Raw genomic sequence first — 25,640 nt, forward strand, 5'->3', positions numbered from 1 at the left:
ATTTCACAGCATTGCTAGTTTCCAGGGCCATCCCAGACAATGCTGCTTCACCCCAGTTGGGACAAGCTGAAGTGGCTGCATGATGTTTAGTGCTTCACTTCCACTGCAGCACGGTGTGCATTACAAGCTGCTGCACAGTGACTGTCAGCTCCATGACACTAAACAGAGCCCTTTGGGGGGATCAGGGAGGACATATCCATCTTGACTGAAGCTGTGGATGAGGCGCATTGCAGATTCTTCCATACCCCTTGTGATGCTGTATAGAAGGGAAGGTGACCATCTATACTAATATGGTCACCGCTGTTGCAAAATTGTGGTAAATCTTAGACAAAGTATGCCTTGTCATGTATCATTGGAAAAGTTGTAATCTGCTAAGTATTACCATCCTGTTTAGATGTGTGTATCATCATTGTACGTGACGTTATGAAACTTTGCTGCGTGTTTGTAACTCAAACTTGTGGTGAGACTGGGAAACACCCCCAGGTTAGCCCTTCAGGAATAACAAAAGGAGCTGTGAACTGGAGCCTCTGCCTGTCATTTCAGAGACAGCGTAAGCAGTACATAGCATGTAAAAGGTGCAAACAAAATTTGCAATTCATATGAAGAACTGGTGGCCCAGCATGTACATCATGAAGTTGCTTAACTCCATAACGCAGCCAGTATTTTTCCAGGAGAGGGGTCAAGATATAAAAGACAAGAACAAAAGTTGCCCCCCTACATCTTTCCCCCCACATCTCTGGACTGATGAACTTTGACAAAATTTTGAACAAAGGATTGAGGTCCCCAATACTATTTTGGCAAATCCAGAGATATAAAATCCACCAGATATAACATCCCTGTTAGCATTTTGGATTTACAACCTTTAATTCACCTGTAATGTAACTTACCAGCTTTAAACCTCTGCATAACTCTCATTTCTTTTCTTAGCTAATAAACTTGAGTTAGTTACTGAAGTAACTGGCTGGCAGCGTTGTCTTTGGTGAGATCCTGAGCATCTGATGACCTGGGCTGAGTGATCGATCCTTTGGGATTGGAAGAACCTAATGTGTGGTGATTTTGGGTTTTAATAATCTTTCACCACAGAAGTCTAGTTTATCTGGGTGGTAATATAGGCTGGAGGGCCTAAGGGGACTGCCGGTGGCTTCCTGGTGAACTAGTATAGTAGTCCAGAAACACGTGTTTGTTGCTGGCTTGGTTAAATCTAAGTATAGAATTACTACCAGTTTGGGCAGTCTGACCTGAGATGGCTCTCTCAGCCGGGACCCATTCCAGATACCAGTGACATCCCTGTTTAAGGGGAGCTCCTCCATCCACTGAATGCTCCCACTGACACATACATACACATTCTGTTTTAACACGCATGCAGGAACGCCCCACTCCCACCTGGATTAGGAGAGTGTACGTGTGGGCAGGAGGTGGAGAGTAAGATTGCACATTAAGTCTTGGGCCTTGTAGTCAATAACCTCACCAAACAAGACCAAGGAGGCTCAAGGTTTCTTTGAACTGGCCCTGTTAGTTTCACCAGTTAATGGCTCCTACAACTACCTACAAAGAATTATTCAAATTAGGATTCAAATCACATTTGCACGTTTCAGGGGGGTCAGTTAGCAACCTGGAGGATGTAATCCCAATTCACCAACCTTTCCACCGTCGCTACATTTTCTAGCTCGTCTGGACTGAGTTTGCTAGCGGAGCTCCGCGTGACTGGCTCTCTAATACACGTCAGTAGTGTGGCGCCCTGCTTCACGGCTAGTTTCAGCTCATCCTGGAGAGAGACAAGCAAACAAACAAATGCATCAGTTCAAATAAGGTTTTACCAAATCCCAGGTTAAGTCGTTATTTTTCTCTCTCAAAGGAGAAGCACTGCCATTGCCAATGGAGGGTATTTTTGTAGGGATTGAACATTGGAACAAAGCAGGGGTGCTTGACGAGGAAGCTACATTTAGTGACCTGCCTGGAAACGAAGAGATGCAACCTGACGTGATCAGTTACAATAATGATTTTGGTGTCTCTTGAGGGACAGAATAATTCTGGAGTTTTCTGGGTTTGTGACTGGCCAAAATGCTCCTTCTGTCATAGAGTTTAAGGCCAGAAGGGATCACTACCACATCTCGTCTGCCCTCCTATATATCACAGGGCACTAACATCCCCCAGCACCCACTCGCTAACCCCAACCATCAGAATTAGACCGAAGTATTGCAGATCACGGGAGACTAGATTACTCTGTGCCATAGGCAGAGAATAGGTGGGACTGAGGTGCACCAGTGCTCAAGACCCCCACAAATGATTAAATGAGCTATACCCGGATAATCCTGGCAAGTGACCCATGCTGCAGAGACAGGTGCAACCCCTCAAGATCACTTGCCAATCTGTCCTGGGGGGAAATTCCTTCCTAACCTCACATATGGCAACCATCCGATTAGTTACGATTGCTAACCTTGCCCATCTATACTCTGTTGTTATCCCCAGTAATCAACAGGTGTCACCTTCCTTTACACACATTATTTTGCCCATTTATAAACAGTTAAGCAGCTACAAAATACCAAGAATGGACTCTCAATAATTTGGGAAATCAAACCCTGGGCTCAATTTACCAAAAAAAGGGCCCTACCACAAGTGGGCCCACTCACAAAAATGTAAGCTCTGTTAAAAATTCTCCACAAAAAGGCATAACAAAATAACAGAGGTAAACCAGTTTATCATTTGGATTCAGTCATTTCTGTAGTTTTGTTTAACATTTTCTCTTCCTTTCTTCAATAATAAATAGGTATGGTTAATAACTGCAGTTATTATGCTTGGCTTTGATCATGGTGTCCCCCAAGGTATATGAAAAAACCCTAACACTAAAATGGTAGGAGTCACACCCCTAAGTTGGCTGTAAAAAAGGAAACAATCAGTAAGAACCGTCCTTCCATTTCTAAACTAAATATTTTTAGTAATTTTGAAAATATAATTTCTTGGCATCCAACTGAAAACGACGCCTTTCGGATTTGTAGTTTAGACAGTTTATAGGGCCGGAAAATGTCACCACTGAGATGTCCTAGCGCACAATGGAACTCTGCTGAACGCTGTTCGCTAAGCCACAGCAGATGGCTTACAATGCCATCCACAGAAGAAGTTCAACAAATGCCAGGGTCTGAATCCCCAGCCTGGGGTAAGGGCAGGTGTGACGTTGTGCAGTCTATATGGTTTTATAAAAATATAAGTGAATATAATGTAACTGGGATATGCTTCATGCAAAAGGTCTCTTGTAAGGTATCATTACAAAACTCATAATCTACTGAGTGTGATCATCCTATTTGTAGAAATGTACCACTCTTGTATCTAAAACTAGAAATAAAAAACATAACTCTGAGGGCCTATTGTAATTATGTAAAGTGTGGGCCATTAAGGATGGTTTGGAATCTTGACGACTCCCATTGTCTGCAGATGGCTGTATTTACCTGTGAGTCTTCCTGTATATGTGTGTGCTGGCAAGTGAATAATGATGTCTGGCTCAGCAAGACAGAGTGCTGGAGTCCTGAGCTGGCAGGGAAAACAGGAACGGGGTAGTCTTGGTACATTGGGTGGCAGCTCCCAAGGGGGTTTCTGTGATCCAACCTGTCACAGTGGCGTAGTCGAGCAGGGTCTGTGCACAGCTGATTGCTTTGAGATACTGGTAGTGATTTTAAGTGAGTTTTAAGTGTGGTGGCTGGAGAACAGACAAAGTGGTTACTGGTTTGTTATTTTCTGTTTGCTTATTTCGGGAAAGGGAAGTAGGGACAGAAAAGGAAGCAAAATAAGTAAGAATGAAGATCAAAAGAAGCTAAAACTACACAAGTTGCAAATTGCCCCAAAAGACTGAACAATGGGCGCTGGGAATGTCTCTGTTAACTAAGAAGCCCCTGAGCTGAGTGCATCTCAGTTTCAGTGAACTGCAGATGGGTGTGGCCCAACCTCTGTCTGTGCTGAAGCTGACTGGAGTGTCTAACCTAGCAAGACAGGAGGGGAGGGGTGCCTGTTCTGGCAGGAGGGGGTTCTCTGTGGATCCCAGCTTGTTGAGTGATGGTCTCAAGGGAAGACAAACGGAAATTGATGTACAATTTGCCAGGGAAAAGACTGGCCTGGAAAAAGAAAAGGCTGCCCACCAACCTGGACTTAAGAGACAAAGCAATTAAGACCCAGAAGCATGACCTGGCTGTAATGGAGTGGAAGAGGTGCACAGAGACATGTATCCTGCAGCTGAAAGTTGGGGTCCTGGTGACTGCTGCGGTGGGAACAAATCCCAAGGACTCTAGCTAGAAGCAAACCCAACCTGAGGGGGGGGGGGGCCGGGAATTTTGCTGGCCAGCGAAAGGTCTCTCATAGCTGGTAGCTGTGAGCCTACAGCTGGATCAGGGTCTCTTTCCCTTTTGGGGGACACAGGAGTGTCTGCCCCATAGGGGAGCCCAAAAACGAATTTTAGGTATACTTCCTCCGCCATGGTCAGTGTCCAAGTCTCTGGCAGTAAGTTCAGGAGGAGGGTGTGACGTTGTGCAGTCTATATGGTTTTATACAAATATAAGTGAATATAATGTAACTGGGATATGCTTCATGCAAAAGGTCTCTTGTAAGGTATCATTACAAAGCTCATAATCTACTGAGTGTGATCATCCTATTTGTAGAAATGTACCACTCTTGTATCTAAAACTAGAAATATAAAACATAACTCTGAGGGCCTATGGTAATTATGTAAAGTGTGGGCCATTAAGGATGGTTTGGAATCTTGACTCTCATTAACAAGGACCATTGTCTGCAGATGGCTGTGTTTACGTGTTAGTCTTCCTGTATACATGTGTGCTGGCAATTGGGCAATGAAGTCTTGCAGTGACATGTGATCATGTCACCTGAACTGTAATCCATCTTTAACCTGGTGCTTTTCCAGTGGGGGGGAGGGGGTGGAAACCCAGAGGGTCAAAGGGTTCCCACCTTATACAAAAGATCTATAAAGGGGTGGAAGAGAACAGAGGGAGAGAAGAGCCATCATGGAGAATCCCCTAGCTATCACCTGAGCTAGAACAAGAGCTGTACCGGGGAAAGAATTGTGCCCAGGCCTGGAAGGTGTGCAGTCTGAGAAAAAGCTTACTGAAGCCTCTCTGAGGGTGAGATTATCTCTATTCAGTTTGATTAGACATAGATTTGCACATTTTATTTTATTTTGCTTGGTGACTTTGTTCTGTCTGTTACTACTTGGAACCACTGAAATCCTACTTTCTGTATTTAATAAAATCACTTTTTATTCATTAACTCAGAGTATGTATTAATACCTGGGGGAGCAAACAACTGTGCATATCTCTCTATCAGTGTTATAGAGGGCGAACAATTTATGAGTTTGCCCTGCATAAGCTTTATACAGGGTAAAACGGATTTATTTGGGTTTAGACCCCATTGGGAGTTGGGCAGCTGAGTGCTAAAGACAAGCACACTTCTGTGAGCTGTTTTGGGTAAACTTGCAGCTTTGGGGGAAGTGATTCAGATTGAGATCTACCCAGGGCCGGCGCTTCCATTTAGACGACCTAGGCGGTTGCCTAGGGCGCCAGGATTTGGGGGGCGGCAATTCTGCGGCGGGGGGTCCTTCCGCGCTCCGGCGGCAATTCTGCGGCGGGTCCTTCACTCGCTCCGGGACCCGCCGCCGAAGTGCCCCGAAGACTGGGAGCGCGGAAGGACCCCCCCACCGCAGAATTGCTGACAACGACCGGGAGCGCGGAAGGACCCCTGCCTAGGGTGCCAAAAACCCTGGCGCCGCTCCTGGATCTACCATTCTCTCACTAGAAGGGAAAACCGATAATGGCAGCAGGCTGTAAAAGAGACCCACTTTGGGAATAAGAACCATACAAGAAACATATGTTTTCTGATGATGTTTTAAAGAAAGTCACACCACTGAACTGGTGGAAGTCACTTAAGCACTTGGATTCAGAGACTGTTGAAGTGATAATCACACTTTTCACAGCAGTAGCTTCTTCTGCCAGTGTAAAAAGAATATTTTCTTCCTTTGGACTAATTCATTCCAAACTGAGAAATCGTTTGGGACCTGAAAAAGCAGGAAAGCTTGTTTTTCTTTTCCAGATTATGAACAAACAGGAAAGTGAAGGTGAAGACGACTGAGTTAGCTGAAGAAGCCAATATTTTAAGTTTCTCATGTTGACCTGACTGACATAGTCAATTAATTTTTTTTTTAATATTTCATTTAGTTAAAAACAATTTTAACAAAAACAAAACTGATTTTAAAAAACTTGAATGTTTAACTAAATTCCAAAATTTATATGCTTGTTTTGTTAAAATATTATATGTTTACTGTTGAAGAAAAAAATCCAGAACACATAACATTGTTGTTTTAGTTAAATAAAATAATTTAAACGTCTGTCTGGTGACGTTCTCCTCCTAATGCAGCATGGCAAGAAAATCCTCCAAATATGAATGATTAACGTGTTGAATTGGAGATATTTATGAAGTTATTGGGAGGTGAACTATCTGCTTCAATTACCTTTGGTAAATGAAATAACTAAACAATGATTCATTTTCTGATATAGCTGTACAAATAATCTGAAAAGTTTTCAAAATAAATCACTTAAAAAATGTATAGTGTGTACCTTCTAAAAATGAAACCTACGTCTATCTATGTATGAGTTGTGAAGAATATGTATTAAGGTTATAACAACTAACAAGAATGCACTTTTCCATAAAAATCCATGATTAAATCAAGTCTTCCTGACTAGTGGTTTAAATCAAATCCACCCTGAGCACTGCCCTAACCTCACAGGGGGTCTGTGAGGATAAACAGATTAAAGATTGTGAGGTGCTCAGGTACTGTGGTAATTGGGGCCAGATAAGTACCCAAGGTGGATGGTAAGTAGAGGCACTAAGTAAGTAGTTGTTTAAAGTTTGTTTTGACCAGAGATTAAAAGGAGGTTGATTCGGTAACCCCGGTGGCCTTGTGCAATTTGCGGCTGTGGCTGGGTTTGAATTATAGCGTGCTCCTTTGGTGTGGGATGGCACGGTAAGGAACTAGAGCATAAAATTGCTCTGAAACGCATTTTGAAGTCTTGTGAGGATTTCCGTTAAATAGTCTTTGCTACATTTGCATAAGTTTTTGTCTCACTGGGCTTCAGTCTCACTCTCAGGCTGAGCTGGGCTGCACAAAGGAAAGTCACCTTCATTTTAAATCGTCGGAGGTGGCGGATGCTGTAGTCAATGCTAACTGAACAGAACAGGAGTGAGCTGATGCAATAGCTATTTGAGAACACTAGAGGGAGCTCAGGGAAGGAGTCCAGGAAGAGGGAATAGCAAGATGGCCGAGAGCTGTTTCATCTATTTTTGTGAATTAATAAAAATTCAATTTCGTTTTAGTGCTTCCCTCCTTCAGACAAAATTTTAATAATAGATCTTCCTCCTCCGCTTATGTATCTGAATTAGTTTAGTTGACGCAATCTGCCTCCGCTTTCTGCAGCAGAGCTCCTGAGACACTGAATTACCTTACTTGGCATGCTCCCATCTTTAATTATCCCCAGAATAAGGGCCTGATCCAAATCCCACTGAAATCAGTGGAAGTCTTTCCATTGACTTCACTGGGCTGTGAATCAGACCCTACGCTTTCATGGGGGTTACCCCCTTTCTAATGGCTGGTAACTGGACCCTCGAGGCCCCACCCCTGCCCTGCCTCTTCCTCCAAGGCCCCACCATTCTCTGCCTCTTCCCCTAGGCCCCACCCCCTTCTCTGCCTCTTCCTCCAAGGCCCCACCCCCTTCTCCGCCTCTTCCCCCAAAGCTCCGCCCCTGCACACCGCGAGCTGCACGAGCAACCTGGCCCCGGAGATGGCGGTGGCAGCTGGTGCGCTGCCTCCTTCCTTCCGCTTAGGGTTGCCACCTTTTCCAAAGAGAAAAAAAAAAAACCAACCAGACATCAGGGCTTGTCAAATGGCACCCGGACACACCAGCCCAAACCCAGACTGTCCGGGTGAAAACCAGACGGGTGGCAACCGTAGCTTTCATCAAGCTATTCCATGCTGACTTCAGGACTGATTTTAGAATGCTGTACTTCCAAGGCTGCCAAGAGAAGGCAATGCAATTCAGCAGAGGACGCTCACTTCAGTTCACTCAAATAACTATTTAGCACCCTTCTAGTACAGTTACTTCTGCCACAGCCATCTCAACAGCACATTGACTAATTAAGGTCTGCTCCTGCTTCTGCAGAAGTCAATGGCAAAGCTCCCATTGATTTCAGTGGAGCACCATCTGGCACTACACCGCCGTTGTGTCCCAGCCAAAGGACAGAATAGATCCAGGCGAAAAAGAACAATATCCAGTCTCCTAATTTCAACTCTTCCTATTAACTAGTTTCTGTCTGCTCAATGCTTTGAAAAGCTAAAGCGCTGTCTAAATCTACATGCTATTATGAGCCCTCAGACAAACATGCAAGGGAAGGACAAAGAAAAACAGTGGAAAATATAGAGTGAATTCGGTGGCAGGAGTGGAGTCAGTGATTTCTGCAGCTCTAGGTTTGCCGAATGGTAGGAGTGCTAGTGAGAGAGACTCCTGTTCATCCTATTCTATCAATAACACCGCTTTGAAGTCAGCTGCATCTGCCCAAGATCCTATCAGAATCTCCTGAAAGGTGTGGTATGGGCAGTCCAGTGGATGCAGCTGCAAAGCCCGAAAGCACACAATGGACCTGTCCAACAGCTGAAAAAATCCACTCAGAATGCAAGATCTGAAATGCAGCGAGAGAATGATTCTGTTCAACCCCAAGGAGAGAGAGGATCTCATTGAATTTTAAGGCATCCCCCAACCACGCGTGTGGCCTGGCAGACAGGGATTTAGGTTCCCGAGAATTCCCACCAGCAAGTGGACTTCATGGCTTGCCGTAAGAGTGCAATAGGTCTGCAATAACAGTCACATTCCTGTGGTTTTAACCTTTGTGCATTGATGTGCAGGGAGGGCGTTTCAACCCTTATCGATGCAACTGTAGCAACCATTCAGAAACATTCAAGTGCCATCCAATTCCCAATCTGCATCGCCCAGCTAAGCTTCACGCTCAGCAGAGATGCGGCACAAACATTTACAGCTGCAGCCTGCACTTGTCTGTGCTGAAAACTCTGGTTCAATGTACAATAGAACAAGAATAATTAGTAATATTCTACGCTTACGTATACGTGTTTTAAATCTACAGAGCACGCGCCCATTACAAAGCCTCTGGGTGCATTCACAGCTTAGACCCCCTCAACACGCAGCAGCTTCAAGGATCCCAAAGCACTTTACAAACTATGGGTCAGATCGTGCCATGTGCTGAGAGCCATCATTGCATGCTGAAGGCACATGGGATTGTGTCCTTTATACACGTAGCCCCACTGATATGCATCTTCCTAGGGGATAGGACAGCAGCTGGCGTACTTCATCTTATAAGGGAGAAGGGATATTTTGGGCCCAAGATACCAGGGAGAAAACCCTATTCTTAAGAACTCTACCATGGGATTTTTAGGGTATATTTACACTGCAGTGTAAGCCCAGGAGTTAAACTCAGGCTCAACCCTAGCCCCCCTTACATCCACCCATAAATCGCTCTAACACAAGGCTCGGACCCGGGGTCCCAGGACCTTACATGGGTGGAGGGTCTGAGCCTGAGTCAAGCTGGGACCCTGGGTTCAAGTCCTATTGGTTTGCAGTGTAGACACAGCCCCCCTGGGCTCACGCTCTGGGAGTCCGCCAAAAGCATCCCACAATCCCATGGGTCGACCTTCTTTGTCCTCTGGACAGTCAAGCTTTCGCACACTGCACCACGAACTAAGGGCTAGAGTGGCCACATATTGGGAGGAATTCTGGGATACAGGTGGTTGGACTCGGGCTGCATAATGTACTGTAGGTGCTGGAGCCCCAGGCTGGGACCCAGGGTTCAACAATTCCTAAACTGGGGTTACAAACGAGGGTAGATGCTCAAGCCTTAGGTTAACAAACCCAAGGTCTGCTCCTCTGAGTTCTAACAACGTATATTGGGCGTATATTGCACGGTAGACATACCCTTTGTATGAGTACACGCAGTAAACAAGACCTTGTTTTTTAAGTTCTCTTCTGGAACATGAACGAATGTGCGCGCGTGCACACACACACACACACACACACACACACACACAGTAAACTGCGCACTTTATCCACCATAGAAGGCCTCGGATGACACTGCCAGGATGTGACTGTGTGTTTTGAAGGGCCTCGTCTGTATCAGTCTTTTTGGGGGAACTCTCCACCTCTGGCACTAGCCCTGGTGTTAATAACAATGGCAGTGCTGGAGTAAAGAAGCACTGGTGCTTTCTACCTCCACGTCATCTACACCTGCTCTGAGCTGCCAGGTTTCCTGAAAGAAGCTAGCATAGCCAGGGAGCGTGGGTATTTCTTAGACCACTCCGCCATAACGTGGTAAGTGAGATTGTTAATGCCAGGCGTTGCCATCTGAAAGGAACGAGGCAAAACCGACTTTTAGAGCCATTCTACAGCACGAGGTAAAACTCGTACCCATTCTGCCTTCAACCAAGACAGGAACAGCCAGTCCTCTACCAGGCAACCCCAAAAAGTCAGGACTCTTGTTCTAGCACATCTATTGGCCAGCCTCTAGCATTAATTTAATGCCGGCTTCTGTAGCTTCCTAAAGTGCATTAGGTAATTACTAGTTATGTAGCAAGTGGGGAAAAAATAATGGCACTTTATTTTTCACTCCTCCCTGGAGCAAGTGAAGGCTGAATCAATGCAGAGAGCACACCTGCTGTTGGGAAATCCTACATGGCACCAGGGAGCAGGGCTGTTACGCAGCATTACTCACCTTCAGCTTGTTGTGGTGCTCTGTGTGGGAGGAGAGGAGTTCCTCCGTGCACTGCACATCGTTGGGAAGCTCCGTCTCTGCCAGGTCCGTTCCAAAGGTCTGTAGCATCTGTGCTGTCGTTTTCACCGTCATGGCAAAGTTCTCAATGGCCTGGAACAGCAGCAGCATTATACACAGCTGGTTATTTCACCGTTCACTGGTATTTCTTAGTGTAGGGTACCATGCTCTGAAGTGGTGAAAGTAACATAGTGGTGAAGGGTGTCACGTCTCCCTCTAGTGCAGGGGTTCTCAAAGTGTGGGTTGGGACCCCAAAGTGGGTCGGGACCCCATTTTAAGGGGGTTGCCAAGGCTGGTGTTGGCCATGGGCCCCAGCAAGTCTGAAGCCAAAGCGCGAGCCCCATCTCCCAGGCCTGAAGCCAAAGCCAAAGGCCCACTGCCCAGGCTAAGGTTACATGCCCTCTGCGCAAGGCAGAAGCCCTTGGGCTTCAGCTTTGTCCCCCCGCCCCCCACTCATGGCGGGGCTCAGGTGGTGGGGTTCGGGCAGGCTCGGTCTTTGGTCCCCCCTCCTGGGGTCGTGTAATAATTTTTGTCATGGTGCAATGAAGTTTGAGAACCGCTGCTCTAGTGGATGGTCCACTATGGGATAACAGGTTAATACTGCTACTAGCTAATGGAATTAGTCCTTTAGCTCAAGCTGTAGAGTTCGGTGCTGGGGTACTGAAGATCCCAGGTGCTAGTCCTGCTGACAACCCAGGCAGCGCATCATTACATGAGGCAGATCAACAATTGCAATCACCTCCATTTCCCTGCTGGGGAAATTCCCAGAGCTAATGTGACTTGCCCAAAGCCACAGGGTGTGGGGGTAGGAGCCAAGATTAGAACTTAAAGAATCCTGGCTCCCAGTCCTGTGTGAAGCCCACTAGAATATTCTGCAATGTCGAAAGCATTTATGTAAGGCTTTGTCTAGGCTGAGGAGATACTGAAGTACTCAGCAAGGCCTTTTCTGGTTAATGTTTTTACAGTCAGATCCTCACTGAGGGAGAATATCCGTCTACATCTCACGTATCAGGAAATACAAATCCAGAATGCCCATCTGTACTTGAAGCAATATTCCACAGTCATCCCCTTCCATTCCTTTGCCTGTATTGCAATGGTTCCCAAACTTTTCATGGTCGTGGCCCCCCCCTTATCTCATCCACGCTCACCCACTGCTGGGACCGGAAGCGGGGGGAAGAGGGGCATGAACAGGGGTAAGGAGGCTGGGGCCAGGGCTGGGGCCGGGAGCGGAAGCCATTGGTTGGGGGCCATGGCTGGCGGTGGGGTTGGGGCCGTGGCTGGGAGCGGAGCTGCAGATGGAGACGGAGCGGGACTAAGTGATGCTCCCTCTCTACCCTCCTTAGGGGCTAGCCCGGGCCCTGCAACACCCCCTGAATGTTCCTCCATGCCCCCTTTGGGAACCACTGCCATATCATTATTGAAAACTTAACACAACTTTGAGTATTGTTGCCCCTCCACCCCTTGAACGCTCCTACACATTTCTCACTATTTCTCAAAACCAAATAGAGACGGATCAATTCTTTTCTTTTTTTTAAGATGAAAGTGAGAGTTCTGAAGGCTATGGAAAGAAGCATGCGAACACTTCAAACCACTCACTCCCCTACTAGTTTTTCAGGGTGAAATACTTTGATCAAACTCATCCGCTGTGACCAAAAGCTTTTTATCGTGCATCAAGTAGCCGCATGAGATTTTTTTCTTCGTGTTACAAGAACACGGCCCTACTTTATTTAGGCACAAGCAGAGATTGCATTCCTTATAGCTGCTAGCGATTCCTACTTTGCATTCTCGCTCCCAAATGTTTGCACTCGGCCCAAGCTAGTGACAACTGGGCTCAGGAAGTTGTCAAGGCCAGGTATGCAATGCATAGGTGGTAGTTTCTAGCTTGGTTGCTGTAAGATTTCCTGCTCCGGTGAAGGCTGAAATTCTCGATTAACAACTATGCGAGCTGCACGCTATGTGCTCAGTGTAAAACAAATATTGGGCGACAGTGTTAAAAAAAAGGGGCAGAGCAAAATTTTAACCAATAAACCCTCCAAAACCCAGACACAGTATCTATACCACATATGTGCCCAGCTTAGCATCTTCTGTCCATAATACACAATACAGACTTTCCTTTAGCTAAGTTTTTTTTTAAACTGAATGACATTGCAAGTTTGTGACCGTTTGCAAAGCCCACAAATAATCCACATGTGTCACCCTCTCCGGAAGGGACAACAACAACTTGTCTTTCATAAAGGCATCTCTTCAGTACCGTTCAGACTCGGGGCCTGTTTCGCTTCTTTCTTAGGGTGAAATCCTGGTCCCACGGATGTCAGTGATAAAACTCCCATTGACATCAATGGGGCCAGGAGGATCTCATTCTTACACTGGTGCATAGGAGCCGACACCAGGGGTACTCCGGGGCTGGAGCACCCACGGAAAAAAAAAAGTCGGTGCTGAGCACCCACCAGGACCCCCTCCCCCCGATTCAGCTCCTCCCCCTCCCACCCAGCGCCTCTTGCCCGCTGTGGATCAGCTATTCAGCAGTGTGCAGGAGGCGCTGAGGAGGAAGGGGCGGAACGTGGCGGAGCAGAGGCAGGGCGAGGGATTGGGGGAAGGGGTGGAGTAGGGGCAGGGCCTGGAGTGGAGCAGGGGTCCAGCACCCCCCAGCAACTCATAAAGATGGTGCCTATACACTGGTGTAAGACAGGAGTGACTCCAGTGAAGTCAGTGAAGACGCAAAGGTTGGGTGCCAGGATGACAACTTGTCCCTCTCACTCACTATTGTGGTATGCTCAGCGTGGAGGGGCAAGGCTTTGGGGGTGTTTCTGAGGAGCTGGGTGTGGGGCAGGCTCTGTCCCCTCAGGCCTGCTTAGTGAATTGTTCCCATTGTTCTTAGTGAATTCTCCCAGGAGTATAAAACAGGTGTAAAAATCTTAAGGTTCCTTTACATTGTCAGAGTGGTATAAAGAAGTCTTATTGTAAAGGACAGTCTGGCCTTATAAATGCTTATGGTGCTTTAGCGATTAGAGCTGGTCTAAATTTTTGGACTGAAAAAATTTCCTATCAAAATGTGCTCCAGGAACTGTTTGCTACTGACCCCTCTGGAGATGGTCAGTAGCCAATATAAATTGTGAGTTTGAGTCCCCAGCCCTCACTTGCTCTTCAGTTGCCTATGATGTAACACTGAGCATATGGCCGCATATATTTGTTGACTAATAACTAGAAGTAAAGGGTCAATACTAGCTATATTACTATTAGACAAAGGGGGGTTGGGGATTTCCTCCAATGCTCCCCACTCCCATTCTCCATCCATTGTACTGTAGGTTTAAATAAATTATCAAAATAATTGAAACCAGAGTGATTATATTGCGTTATTTTAACAAATAAAATATGCAGAATTTTGCAGAATTTTAAAATATTGTGCATAGAATTTTAAATTTTTTTATTCAGAATTTTTAATTTTTTGGCGCAGAATTCCCCCAGGAGTAAAAATAAAATCCAGTGGCTTCAGTGTTTTTTCCCTCACAAACACAGGAATATTTGATTCTCGTTAAAGTGAGGTTCTTAGGCTCTGATTCAGGTAATCACTTAAGTACATGCTTAACGTTAACCATGTGCTGAAGTCTCATTGCTTTGCTGCATAGAGATGCTGTGTTGAATTGGGATCCTACTACAGAGAAACATTTGGATGTAAGCTTCCCACACCAGTCTTGCCAAGCCCCTACAATATTTTGGAGGGTCTTTTCTCCCTCCATTGTGTAGTGGATTTGGGTGAGTAGATTCCATCAAGCTCTAATAAAAGTCACAAGCCTAACTTTAACTGGAGAATCATCCTTTAATATTTAAGTTGAAATCATCGCCTGGAGACTTAAGAATGCAGAATTGAATGAGTACAAGATACAATACTCACAGTTCGATGGTGTATCCATTGACTGTGGCCATATTCCAGGGTTCCCCCTAACTCCCGAGTTAGCTGACTTTTGTCAATATAGCCATGTAGATCAGAAACAGAATTTAACATGATGATCTGCAATGATGAATCCAAAACACAATGTATTAATTGAGAGAGATAACACTGCACTTTAGATCCTTCCTCCTAGGTTCCCTATTCACCTTATATGTGTATGGCCAAATTCCATGCTGACTTAGATCCTGGGCAGTTCCAACAAAGCCAATAATTTGTCATTATTTATAATGTATATCTGCACTTTCATCTGAGCACTTCTGTGATATATAGATAAATATTTATTTTACAGACAGGGAAATCAAGGGACAGGGAGGTCCTACAAGTATGCCAACGGGCGTGCTGAGACTAGATGCCGAAGGTCTGATTCTCCTCTAATTTACCCCAAATTTACACCTCTGTAACTCCACTGAGTTCAGTGCAGTTACTCCTCATATACCCCGGTGTCATGAGTCCTGATTCCTATTTCCCTGCTCTAACCCTTACATGAGCTACCTTCCCAGCACACCTTAAAAACTAGAACTGCACAATGAAAGAAAGGCAGACTTGTATTAAGCTTCAGATTCATGGATTTCATAGACTCCAAGGCCAGAAGGGACCACTGTGATCCCCTCCTGTAAAATACAGCCCATAGAACTTCTCCCGCAATAATTCCCACAGCATATCTTTAAGAACAGCGACCCAAATTTTCTGCTACAATCACACACACGCAGTTATGCAAATAACGCACATTTAAATGTACAGTGTTGTTTTCTTAGCAGCTGGAATGCACAATGACTTGAGCAGCAACATGGAGGTGATGGGTAAGCACAATTAGAAATCTGAAATACCAGATTTTGACTAAATACATAAAACACCCTTGTTTGCTGCATCATTCAATGTAATAATATAACCGAGCTTTTCTTTAGCTCTTTTCCTCTTTGGATTTGCCTCAAACACCCCACCCTGCTAGCAAGTGTTGATCCTTTTGGGGAAAGTTCAGGGGATTCTGCAAACCTCCTGTGCTAGTGGGTTGTTATTCCACCTGGAGAAAAGGGAGATGGGAGTGGGTGTCTGAGGATAGAGGATATGCGGTATGGGCTGAGTAGCTCTGCAGGAGGAATCGTAGGAGCAGCCAGGCCTGTGGAGAAGGGTTGAGTTGCTCTTGTTTAACTGATTGTTGTTTACTTCGTCAATAAAGCCATACACTGGGATGAAGGCAAACATGAACTTTACACTGGGCATGGGCTGAGTTTTATACAGCAGGTTGAGAAAGACAGTTTACTTTGCCTTAGCCAATAAAGCATAATCAGCCACCGCTTAGAAATGTATTAAAATGCAAATGAAGGCTAATCAGTAGAGGGGAGCTTTGGCATGGAGAGAAGCACATAAGAAAGGTACCTGATTAAGAGCCCTGGAAACTGAAGTCCTCCACGAACAGAGCATACACAACGTGTCAATAATGTTTCTCCTCGCGTCCCTGTCACAACATGCTGCGACATGGACAGAGCATCTGGGCAGAGAGTAACTCAGTCTTCCTCCCCATTTGATTCTTGGCTTCTCTGCTAATGTTGCTAACAGGACTCAAGGCCACAAGCAACTCAAATAAGACCCCTCTGGTTGTAGGTCTACAAACTGCCAGCAGCTGGAAAAGTCAGCCAGTCACTATGGTACCAGCCTGGGCCAGATTCAGACCAGAGACTCTATAAAAATCTCTGAAAATCTCCATAACCCATTTCTAATCCTGTGAACCAACCAGTCCCCTGGCAAGGCTTTATTTGCAAAAAGAAGAACAGGAGTACTTGTGGCACCTTAGAGACTAACAAATTTATTAGAGCATAAGCATATGCATCCGAAGAAGTGGGCTGTAGTCCACGAAAGCTTATGCTCTAATAAATTTGTTAGTCTCTAAGGTGCCACAAGTACTCCTGTTCTTCTTTTTGCGGATACAGACTAACACGGCTGTTACTCTGAAGGCTTTATTTGACGCTTTTAAGCCTAGTGGTAGTTATGCCCTTAAAACCCTCAGATGATGGATAATGTTATGGGGGTAAGCCGATTAGAATGGACTCATTCGGCAAATCCTCAGTCGTTCATTTCGGCAGAGTGTTTATTTCAGGCCGCTGGACCTGACCACGTGGAGCAGAAAGGGAACTGGAACGTCAAAGGCCATTTTTATTGCTATAGGCTGGAGGGAAACAGGCAGTGGGAGCGGCCACTGGGTATAAATGTCCCTTTCAGAAATTGATATATTAGACTCCTATAGCACCTTCCATCTAAGGATCTGAAAGCAGGTTACAAACATTAATGGATCTGCACAATGCCCTTATGAGGTAGGTAGGTAGCTAGTAGGTATCATTATTACCCCTATTTTACAGAGATGTTAGGTGGCTGATTGCCCGGCATCCTGATTGCCCACAACTCCATCTGAAGTCAATGGGAGATGCTCAGCGTCGCTGAAAGTCATGTCCTAAATGACTCACATTGTAAAGAACTGGAAATGGAACCCAAGTCTCCTGACTCGCAGCCCTCTGTGTTAACAAAGGAAGTATGATGTAGGGATTAAGAGCACAGGACCGGGAAATGGGAGTCTGGTTTTATCCCTGCCACTGCTCTGCTGTGTGACCTTGGACAAGTCACTTAACCCTTCTGTGCTTCTGTTTCCCAAGCTATACAGTGGAGATAACAGCAGCTTGCTCAGGGCATGATCCTGAAATTGACTCACTGTGGATGGACGCTTGCACCTGTGTGGAGATAAATGCAGGATCATGACCTCAGGTACTCTGTTAGCTAGCACTTTATACATCCAATAAATTAGATTAGATTAGATGCTTCAAACAGGTTGTAAGGTTTAATTCACCAGTCTTTGAGTGCTTTGAGATCCTCAGGCTCCTGGACCCTGAACTCAAGGATCCTGCCATAGTCAACTCTGTGCCTAGTGTGATGTCATGGGATGTTTCATCTACCCAAATGATCACATTAGAAAGAGTCAAGTCAAAAGAAAAGCTATGCCCAGAATGTTCGTCCAGAGCCTGCTTTGTGATGTGGCAAGTTAGGAGGTTCACAGAGACTAGCTCAAGAATCAGGGGGTAGCCTTTTTAGTCTGTATCCACAATAACAACAAGGAGTCCGGTGGCACCTGAAAGACTCACAGATTTATTTGGGCATAAGCTTTCGTGGGTAAAAAAACTCACTTCTCAGGTTGCAGCTGAAGAAGTGAGGTTTTTTACCCACGAAAACTTATGCCCAAATAAATTTGTTAGTCTTTAAGGTGCCACCGGACTCCTTGTTGTTTTTAGAGACTAGCTCCGTTTGGATTAGCATCAGCCTGGAGTGTGAAGTCTGTGAGCTGATTGGGAACTGCAAGTCCCTTCAGAAACATCAGTCTGAACGGCTTTGCTGCTGACTTGGTGACAGTGTTCTGCTGCTCCAGTCTTCTACTGACATCACCATGGAACACTGGCATGTACTTTGACCACATGGGAAGGGTTTTACCTGATGCACTTGGCACGTTGGGCCAACAGCAAAGCTGTTAACCTAGCCAGGCAGGGTGCCAGCCCACAGCCAGGTAAATCATGCAGCAGTGGGTCCTTGAAACTACAAGAGCAGGAGTGGGAACCATCCAGCATGCTACGGATCCTGTCCTGTAATGCTCAAAACACCCCCAATTCCCATTGTCTTCAAACAGAATGAAGAGGCCACCATGGCTGGTGTCGAGGAGGCAGGACAGGACGAGGGTGCAGTAGCTTAGGTTAGAGATTATGAGGGCCTGGATAAATTGTTTAACAATGAAGATGGGGCAGGAGGGGGCATATTTTGGAGGCAAAACCGTCAGTTTTTAGTGCTGGGATCTGTGAGCGGAGACAAATTACACCGAGGTTGCAAAGCTGGGGAAGTGGGAAGTTTGTAGAATTGTCAACTGCATGGACCTAAATCAGTCTCTCCTAATGGACTGAGTATGCTGTAAAGGCAACTTCACTTTATTCAGCTTCCGTATTCAGCAGCCAGAACGAAGGGTCATTTAGCTGCACCTCCTCTCATGGAAGATCCTGGAGCTACTTCCTGAATTCAGCTCAGTGTCCTGAACTGGCTCAGCTCAGATAAACCCAGGCATAATCCAGTATTGCTACATTATGCATGGGAAACAAGCCATGGTTCCCACCCAGCCAAATACTGGTTTAACTTGGCACACCCATTTTATTAATCATATTTACATACTGTATCTTATATCTACCCTACTTTTCTTTTTCATGTTTGCAGCATATTTTGTGTCAGCCTCTATAGTCTAACCCTAACTCAGCTGCCTCTCTGCAGAGGAAATGCACCACCTATGAGCTGCATGATGAAACTACTGTTGCCAGCCCAATGTCTTTCTTTAATTTATACAAATCTCCAAACAGCTGAAAGGCGAAGGGACAACTAGTGTGATCTGGTGGATAGGGCAACTGGGTTCTTTTCCTGGATCTGACACTGATTCACTGGGCAATCGCAAGCAAGACACTTGGGAGGAAATTGTTTTAAAGTCTCCACTAATTTTGGGCGCCCAACTTGAGACACTTTGGTCCTCATTTTCAAAGATGCCAGACACACGTAGCTCCCCCAGACTTCAGCCTGAGCTGCGGGCTGAAGTCTTCCAAAAATCAGCACTTCCAAAAATCAGGCCCCACGGTGTCTGAAGCTGGGTACCCAAATATGGAGGAATCTAAAAATCAGTGAAAGTTCTGTAGGCCATAACTGCTCTATGCCTCAGTTTCTCCATCTGTAAACCAGCTGCATCATCCTTCTGTGATGATATGAATAATAATGAATAACTCAGTGCCCCATCCTGTGAGCACCCTCAACTCCCAGATGTTCTTAACTCTGATTTCAACCACCCCCCAGCATTTGAAGCGGAATCTTTATTTTTCTCTTAAAAGATTCAGTGAGTATGAAGGAGGCTGAACTGTTGGGAAATGTAATGCTGTAGCAAACCCGTCCCTGTCAGGGGAGCGACATCTGATGCAGCAGCTGCTGTGGAAATATCTTGCAGCTAATCGAGGACAGGAGCATGCCTTTTTATAAGCAGCGTTCTGTCCCTCTTGCGGGGTGTGATGGGAACATTTTTCATCTTTAATTTGACAATGGAATAAAAGATGGGTATTTGTATTGGTTTTAGAACTAGAATTCCCCAATACAAACCTGCACCGCTGCCATCAATGGGAGAAGGACCAGGCCCAAATATTTCAATGAAAACTGAGGCTCTAACTGTCCACGTCGGAGTGGAGATGAGGGAAGCTTGCCCGCTAGACATCATTCCCTCAGGCCTTGTGATTGGCTGAGGTAGGCACCAGGTATCCACGCACACAGGGAATGCAGCATCCACCACTCCATCCAGTTACAGGATGCAGTGTGAGCTCTTTCTGTGCGAGCCCAGCTCCATTGGTCCGGATGGAGCCACTTTCAATCCACCCTTCCATCCCATTTAGGAATCCTGGGACAGCGTTGGGGCTAGACTCCACCAGTCCTCATGTACCAAAAGGATTGTGCCTACAGTAACCCACTGGTGAGTATATGTTTACAAGTCCCCTTCCTCTGTGCCCAATCCGTGGAGGGTCTGAGTCTGTTACAGCCCCTGTTACAAAGTCTCGGCTCATAAACTCAAGCTGTAGCAACTGTTGGTCCCCGATTCAGTCCCCAGTGTGGTGGCCAGGATGGTAGCTATCACACCTGCCCCTACACCTGAGCTACAAAGGGGAACCAAGACCATTTGTGCTGTCTACCCCCACCCCCTTGCACATCTATACAGGGCATGGCACAGCCCAGTCCACAATGAACATGTAAGAAAGGCTACGATTTAGTCATGGAGGTCACAGAATCTGTGACTTCCAAAGACCTCCTAGTGGCTGGGAGCTGCAGATTTCCGCAGCCTCCCGCAGCGGCAGGGAGCTGTGAGGTACTCCCACCGCATAAGGCAGTGGTGCCCCCAAGCTCCCAGCTGCTGCGGGTGAGGTATCCCGGGGTTCCTAGCCCCTGCCAGAGGCACGGGGGACCCCTGCAGCTCCCCACTCGCTGGCGGCGGCATGGGGGACCCCCACAGTTCCCTGCCCGTTGCCGGCAGGGGATCCTCGCAGCTCCCCACCCGTTGCCCGCGGTGGCAGGGGATCCCCACTACCGGCAGCAGGGGGATTTCTGCAGCACCCTGGCCGCTGCTGCATGTCCCAGAGGGATTTCCGCGGCTCTCCACACAGCTGTGGGAGGCAGGGGACCCTGCAGCTCCCAGCCACAGCTGGCGGGGGGGGAGGGGGGAGAGGTGGCTGGAAACTCCCAGCCACTGGGCATCTGCCCAGCCCCTTCCCATTTTATCATGGATATTTTTAGTAAAAGTCAGGGACAGATCACAGGCGTCTGTGAATTTTTCTTTATTGCCCGTGACCTGTCCGTGACTTTTACTAAAAATATCCGTGACAAAATCTTAGCCTTACACATAAGCAATAACCGTTCTGCTCCTGCTCGTAATGAGGTCAGTGGACGTTTGCCACTATGCAATCAGGCCCAAACACTGAGCTATCAACCAGACCTAGCAAGGTGGGTTCTTTTGCCAATCGATTTAAACCAAAAGTCCCTTGTAAAACAATTAAATAAAATCATGATGAAAGCTCCCTGTAAAATCGTTATTACTTACTTAGTGGGTTCACCAGTGTACAGAATATGAATTAAACCAATATGAAATAATAATAACTATTATACATTTTTATTTATAAGAGACCCCACATCCAAAGGCAAATACACAATTAGGAACAAATCTGAAAGAAACTTAGGCAATGTGGCTTAATATGTAAACCCCAGAGCTGGCAAAGAATTGACTATGTGCATCACATTATACTACACTCTCCCCCTAACTATACACATTTAATATACAATGAAGGAAATGAACAAACATGCCTTGGGTGGTGGGGGCAGAAGAGTCATTATAAACAGATAGAATGGCATACAGACACCCAACAGGGGCTCTGACAAATTGTTAGCGGATGAGAGGGCCTATGGGAAAGTACTGACTACAGGGGAAATATAATAGCCCGTTGTGACTGGGTGCAGCTGGCCTTCACAGTGCCTTAAAGGAGACCCCCATGCTCTGATTACACCCCGTCCCGGGAAACAGCAATGTGTGAGGAAAGGAGCAGTGAAGGTTGGTCCTCCAGGCCTGCCTAGAGAGGACTCGCTGAAGCAACCATCTCAGAAACTACATAGACTGGGTCGTCCATTGGCTAGTGACAGCCAATCAGTGCCCAGCCAGCTCCGATGAAAGAAGCTACAGGGCTCTAGATAGCAGGACAGTCCCAGGCTGGGACCAGAGGAGCAGGGAAGGATGCTCCTCTCCAGCCTGGGGATTAGCCAGGGTTAGGGGAGGGAGAGCTCAGTGGTTTGAGCATTGGCCTGCTAAACCCAGGGTTGTGAGTTCAATCCTTGAGGGGGCCATTTAGGGATCAGGGCAAAAAAAAACAAACAACCAAGATTGGGGGTGGGGGGAACTGTCAGGGACAGTACTTGGTCCTGCTCATGAAGGCAAGGGACTGGACTCAATGACCTTTCAAGGTCCCTTCCAGTTCTATGAGATAAATAATAATAATAAATGGAGATATACCTATCTCTGGCTACACTTGCATAGCTGGGTTTGCAGGTAGAGAGGGAGCTGGGAACCATGGCCCTGAGCTAAGGATAAAGGGGCCAGGTGCGAAGAAGCCCAGGGAAGCAGAAGCAATGAACTGAATTGAGCAGTATGTAGCTGCTGGGTATAGGGTCCCTGAGTTGGAACCCAGAGTAATGGGCAGGCCCAGGTTCCCACACCAGCAAAGTGGCATAAACCCAGAGGAGGGGAGGGGAAACAGGCCCAACCCACGCCCTGAGAAAGGGACAGGGCTCATTTGGAAGCCCGAGCAAAGGCCTGAATTTCAAGGGCACACAGCCAGGGCTGAAGACCCTGGTGTGGGCAGACAGACTCTTGCTGAACTCTTTGCTACCCCAAAAGGAGCTCATTTGACTCCATGACCTGGCCAGAGAGCTAAGCCACTGAAATGCGCGAAACAAGGTTGACAACCTACAGGGGGCAGCAGGAGTGGGAAACAGTCTGCAGTGCTGCATGCAGCCACAAGGAGGCACCCAAGAGGTGGGTGTCCCCTTTGACACCCTTCTAGAAAAAAATAAACTATTCTACAGTATTCACCCCAAATCACCCAGTATCTGGACCATTTTTGTAGTATTTGCTTTTATAAAGGAGCACTTGTAAAATAGTACAAGTATTTATCAGGACAGGAGATTTTATAGGGGTTTTATGGTGATGGACTGCTTTGCTGATGGCGCCATCAATATCCTTTACCTCCCTTAACATAAAAGGTCACTGGCATTTATGACTTAATGGCAACAAGACTGAAAGCCTGGGTCTGCTCTGAAAAGTGATTCCATAACAATGATATTGTGGGCTTCCAGGTTGATTCATTATCAAGGATTTCTGTATCAAATGTTCTCAATTTACAGGAACCCAGACAACAATCTGTTGTAGCTGGCAGCTCTGCACACTCTGCCTGGGATCTGAGAGTCAAGCTGGTTTCTTTCCTTCTCACACATTGTGACCTGTAACAAAGGTTCTATAGGTCAAATCAGGCTCTGGGTGACACATTTGCAACCCCACTGTCTTCAGTTGGTTTGCCCAAGTATAACCTACTGGAACATACACAGATCTGTGGGTGATCCATGAGATGGAACAGAACACAGCTTACTCCCTTTCAGCTGCGTTAGCTCTGCAGAACTAAAAATTAATTCTCATCACTCGAGTGAGACGACTCTGAATTAACTCTGGGAGCAGCACCATTAAGGAAGAAGGTGTTAATTCTACACAATCACATTTCAGAGCAAGACTGCACTTTGATGTGAAGTCAAGTCCATTTATCATCCTATGGCCGCTCCCATGGCTTCTCATGGTTAACTCATCGGTATTATCGTGACTGACAGTAGCAGAATCAATACACACTATTTAAACAAACCAGTGCAAAGGTTACAACTCATTTCCCCTCCCCTCCCCAATACGTGAATCTATCCCTGACACAAAAAAGGGAACAAAGAAACTGTTTGATCGAGAAAACAGGGTTAATTTGAAACATCCCCTGCCCCCATCATGGCTTGTTTGATCTTGTCTGAGTTTTTTCTGGGGCTTTTAATAATTGACCTACGCTCAGGCCTGCTTGTTGGTGTGTAGGGAGCCCTGATTGCCAGTGCAATTAAACTGCAACAACAGGGTTAAAAGAGAAGTTGGCTGACGCTCAGCAACAGAAGACACAGAAACACAGAGACCACGGGGACAAAAAGTGCATGCTTACCGGTACCTTCATTTTAAAGTCATCTCGATAGAGTTTAATGCCGATGTCAGCGATTGTCCTGTGAATAAAGCGGGAGGGCCGCAGGACAAAGACCAGCTGCAGGTTCCCTGGAAAAGCTCCCTGGAAAGAGCATACAAAATGTTACAGGGCATAGCAATTGGGCCTCACGCCCACAAAGGAGCACAGCGCCATTTTGGATACCTTCTGCCTCAGAAATTCCTCAGGAAGCAAGCAAAGGTGGGGGGGATGTGATGATTCTGGAGCTACCCAGACTGCATGGCTGTCATCTGTTCCGCCCACCATGCTCCTGGTCCATTGCCGACTGAAGTCAATGGCATGACTCCCACTGGCTTCAGATATTACCAAATGGACAGATAGGGGGACACAACTCAGAACCTTCTGCATCAAAGAACACAGACATTTGCAGGCCACTTGAACTAAAGGAGAATCTCCCTTAAACTGCTATAGTATCAGGGCTTCTCTCCTCGTTAGGCTGCAGCCACTAGAGGGCGACATAGTCACACACATTTGAGCAAGGCTGGCATTCCATCTAGTACCACAGTGGTTCTCAATCTTTCTGGGCTTAGGGCCCATTTGCAAACCTAGATGGCCTATTGCAACCCAGTAAATAGCTTTAGTACAAAAAAATCTGGCATACTAAATATTTCTTACCCACAACACATAACACACACTAATGTAATAAGTACACGGTGTGTAGTATAGTGGCTGCTCCTGTCCTGCCCTTGCTCCGGGCATTGTGACCTCCGGGGTCCCAGCGCCACTCGGGTTTGGCCCAGCCCGTCTGACCGGGGGCTAGCCAGGCCAAATCTGTGTGAGTCACATAATGCGTTGGCCACTCAGCTGACACCCCCACAGCCTTATCATCATGACTGAGGAGCAGCTGGTCCAAACCGCTGCCACCCTTTAAACCAGGTTGCAATGCCCAGAGCAGAGAGCCAAGCCCAGCCATCCCTCAGGACTGGCACCACTGCTGCGGGGTGAGTGTGGGCAGGCTCTGCAAATCCTTCCCAGGGTCTCCGGACCTCACCTCACCTCCCAGAGCCTCCCACCCCTCAGGGACAGACCTGACATACACCCAGGCTTCCCATTCAACCCTTTGATACATTCCGGTGGCCCAGCTTTGACCCACAGATTGAGAAACCCTGCAGTATAGGTGGCAAGTGACATATGCACATTAAAAGAACAGACTACCCTTCATATCTTGGAAAGGTATGTTCAGATAGGCACACAATACCATCCCCAGACATGTGGCCATGTTCACAACAACCAGCCTGCGACATTTGTCTGTGTCACATGGTCCTCTGGGGACCATGGGGGTGCTGAACAGAGCAAGGAATGGAAAAAATTCTGTTCGAGATTCTGCATCCCCAGGAATTAACTTAAACCAAACTCAGACACCCAGATAATTCTAACTTCTATAGAATTAGAGTTTAGACCAAGTATTGCACATAAGCATGCACATTCAG

At 46.5% G+C, this 25,640-nt stretch overlaps 1 protein-coding gene across 1 annotated transcript in view; it reads right to left on the bottom strand.

The window, feature by feature from the left end:
* Window positions 1–25,640, bottom strand: part of MCF2L2 (MCF.2 cell line derived transforming sequence-like 2) — a 306,850-nt gene that overhangs the window by 177,262 nt on the left and 103,948 nt on the right. The window contains exons 5-8 of the mRNA XM_034780536.1: window positions 24,154–24,273; window positions 14,771–14,887; window positions 10,822–10,971; window positions 1,641–1,765 (exon numbers count right to left, since the gene is read on the bottom strand). Of these exons, the coding sequence (XP_034636427.1) occupies window positions 1,641–1,765; window positions 10,822–10,971; window positions 14,771–14,887; window positions 24,154–24,273 (512 nt within the window). The remainder of the gene's footprint in view (window positions 1–1,640; window positions 1,766–10,821; window positions 10,972–14,770; window positions 14,888–24,153; window positions 24,274–25,640) is intronic.

Source organism: Trachemys scripta, chromosome 9 (genome assembly GCF_013100865.1).
Source record: "Trachemys scripta elegans isolate TJP31775 chromosome 9, CAS_Tse_1.0, whole genome shotgun sequence".
Lineage (NCBI taxonomy): Eukaryota > Metazoa > Chordata > Testudines > Emydidae > Trachemys > Trachemys scripta.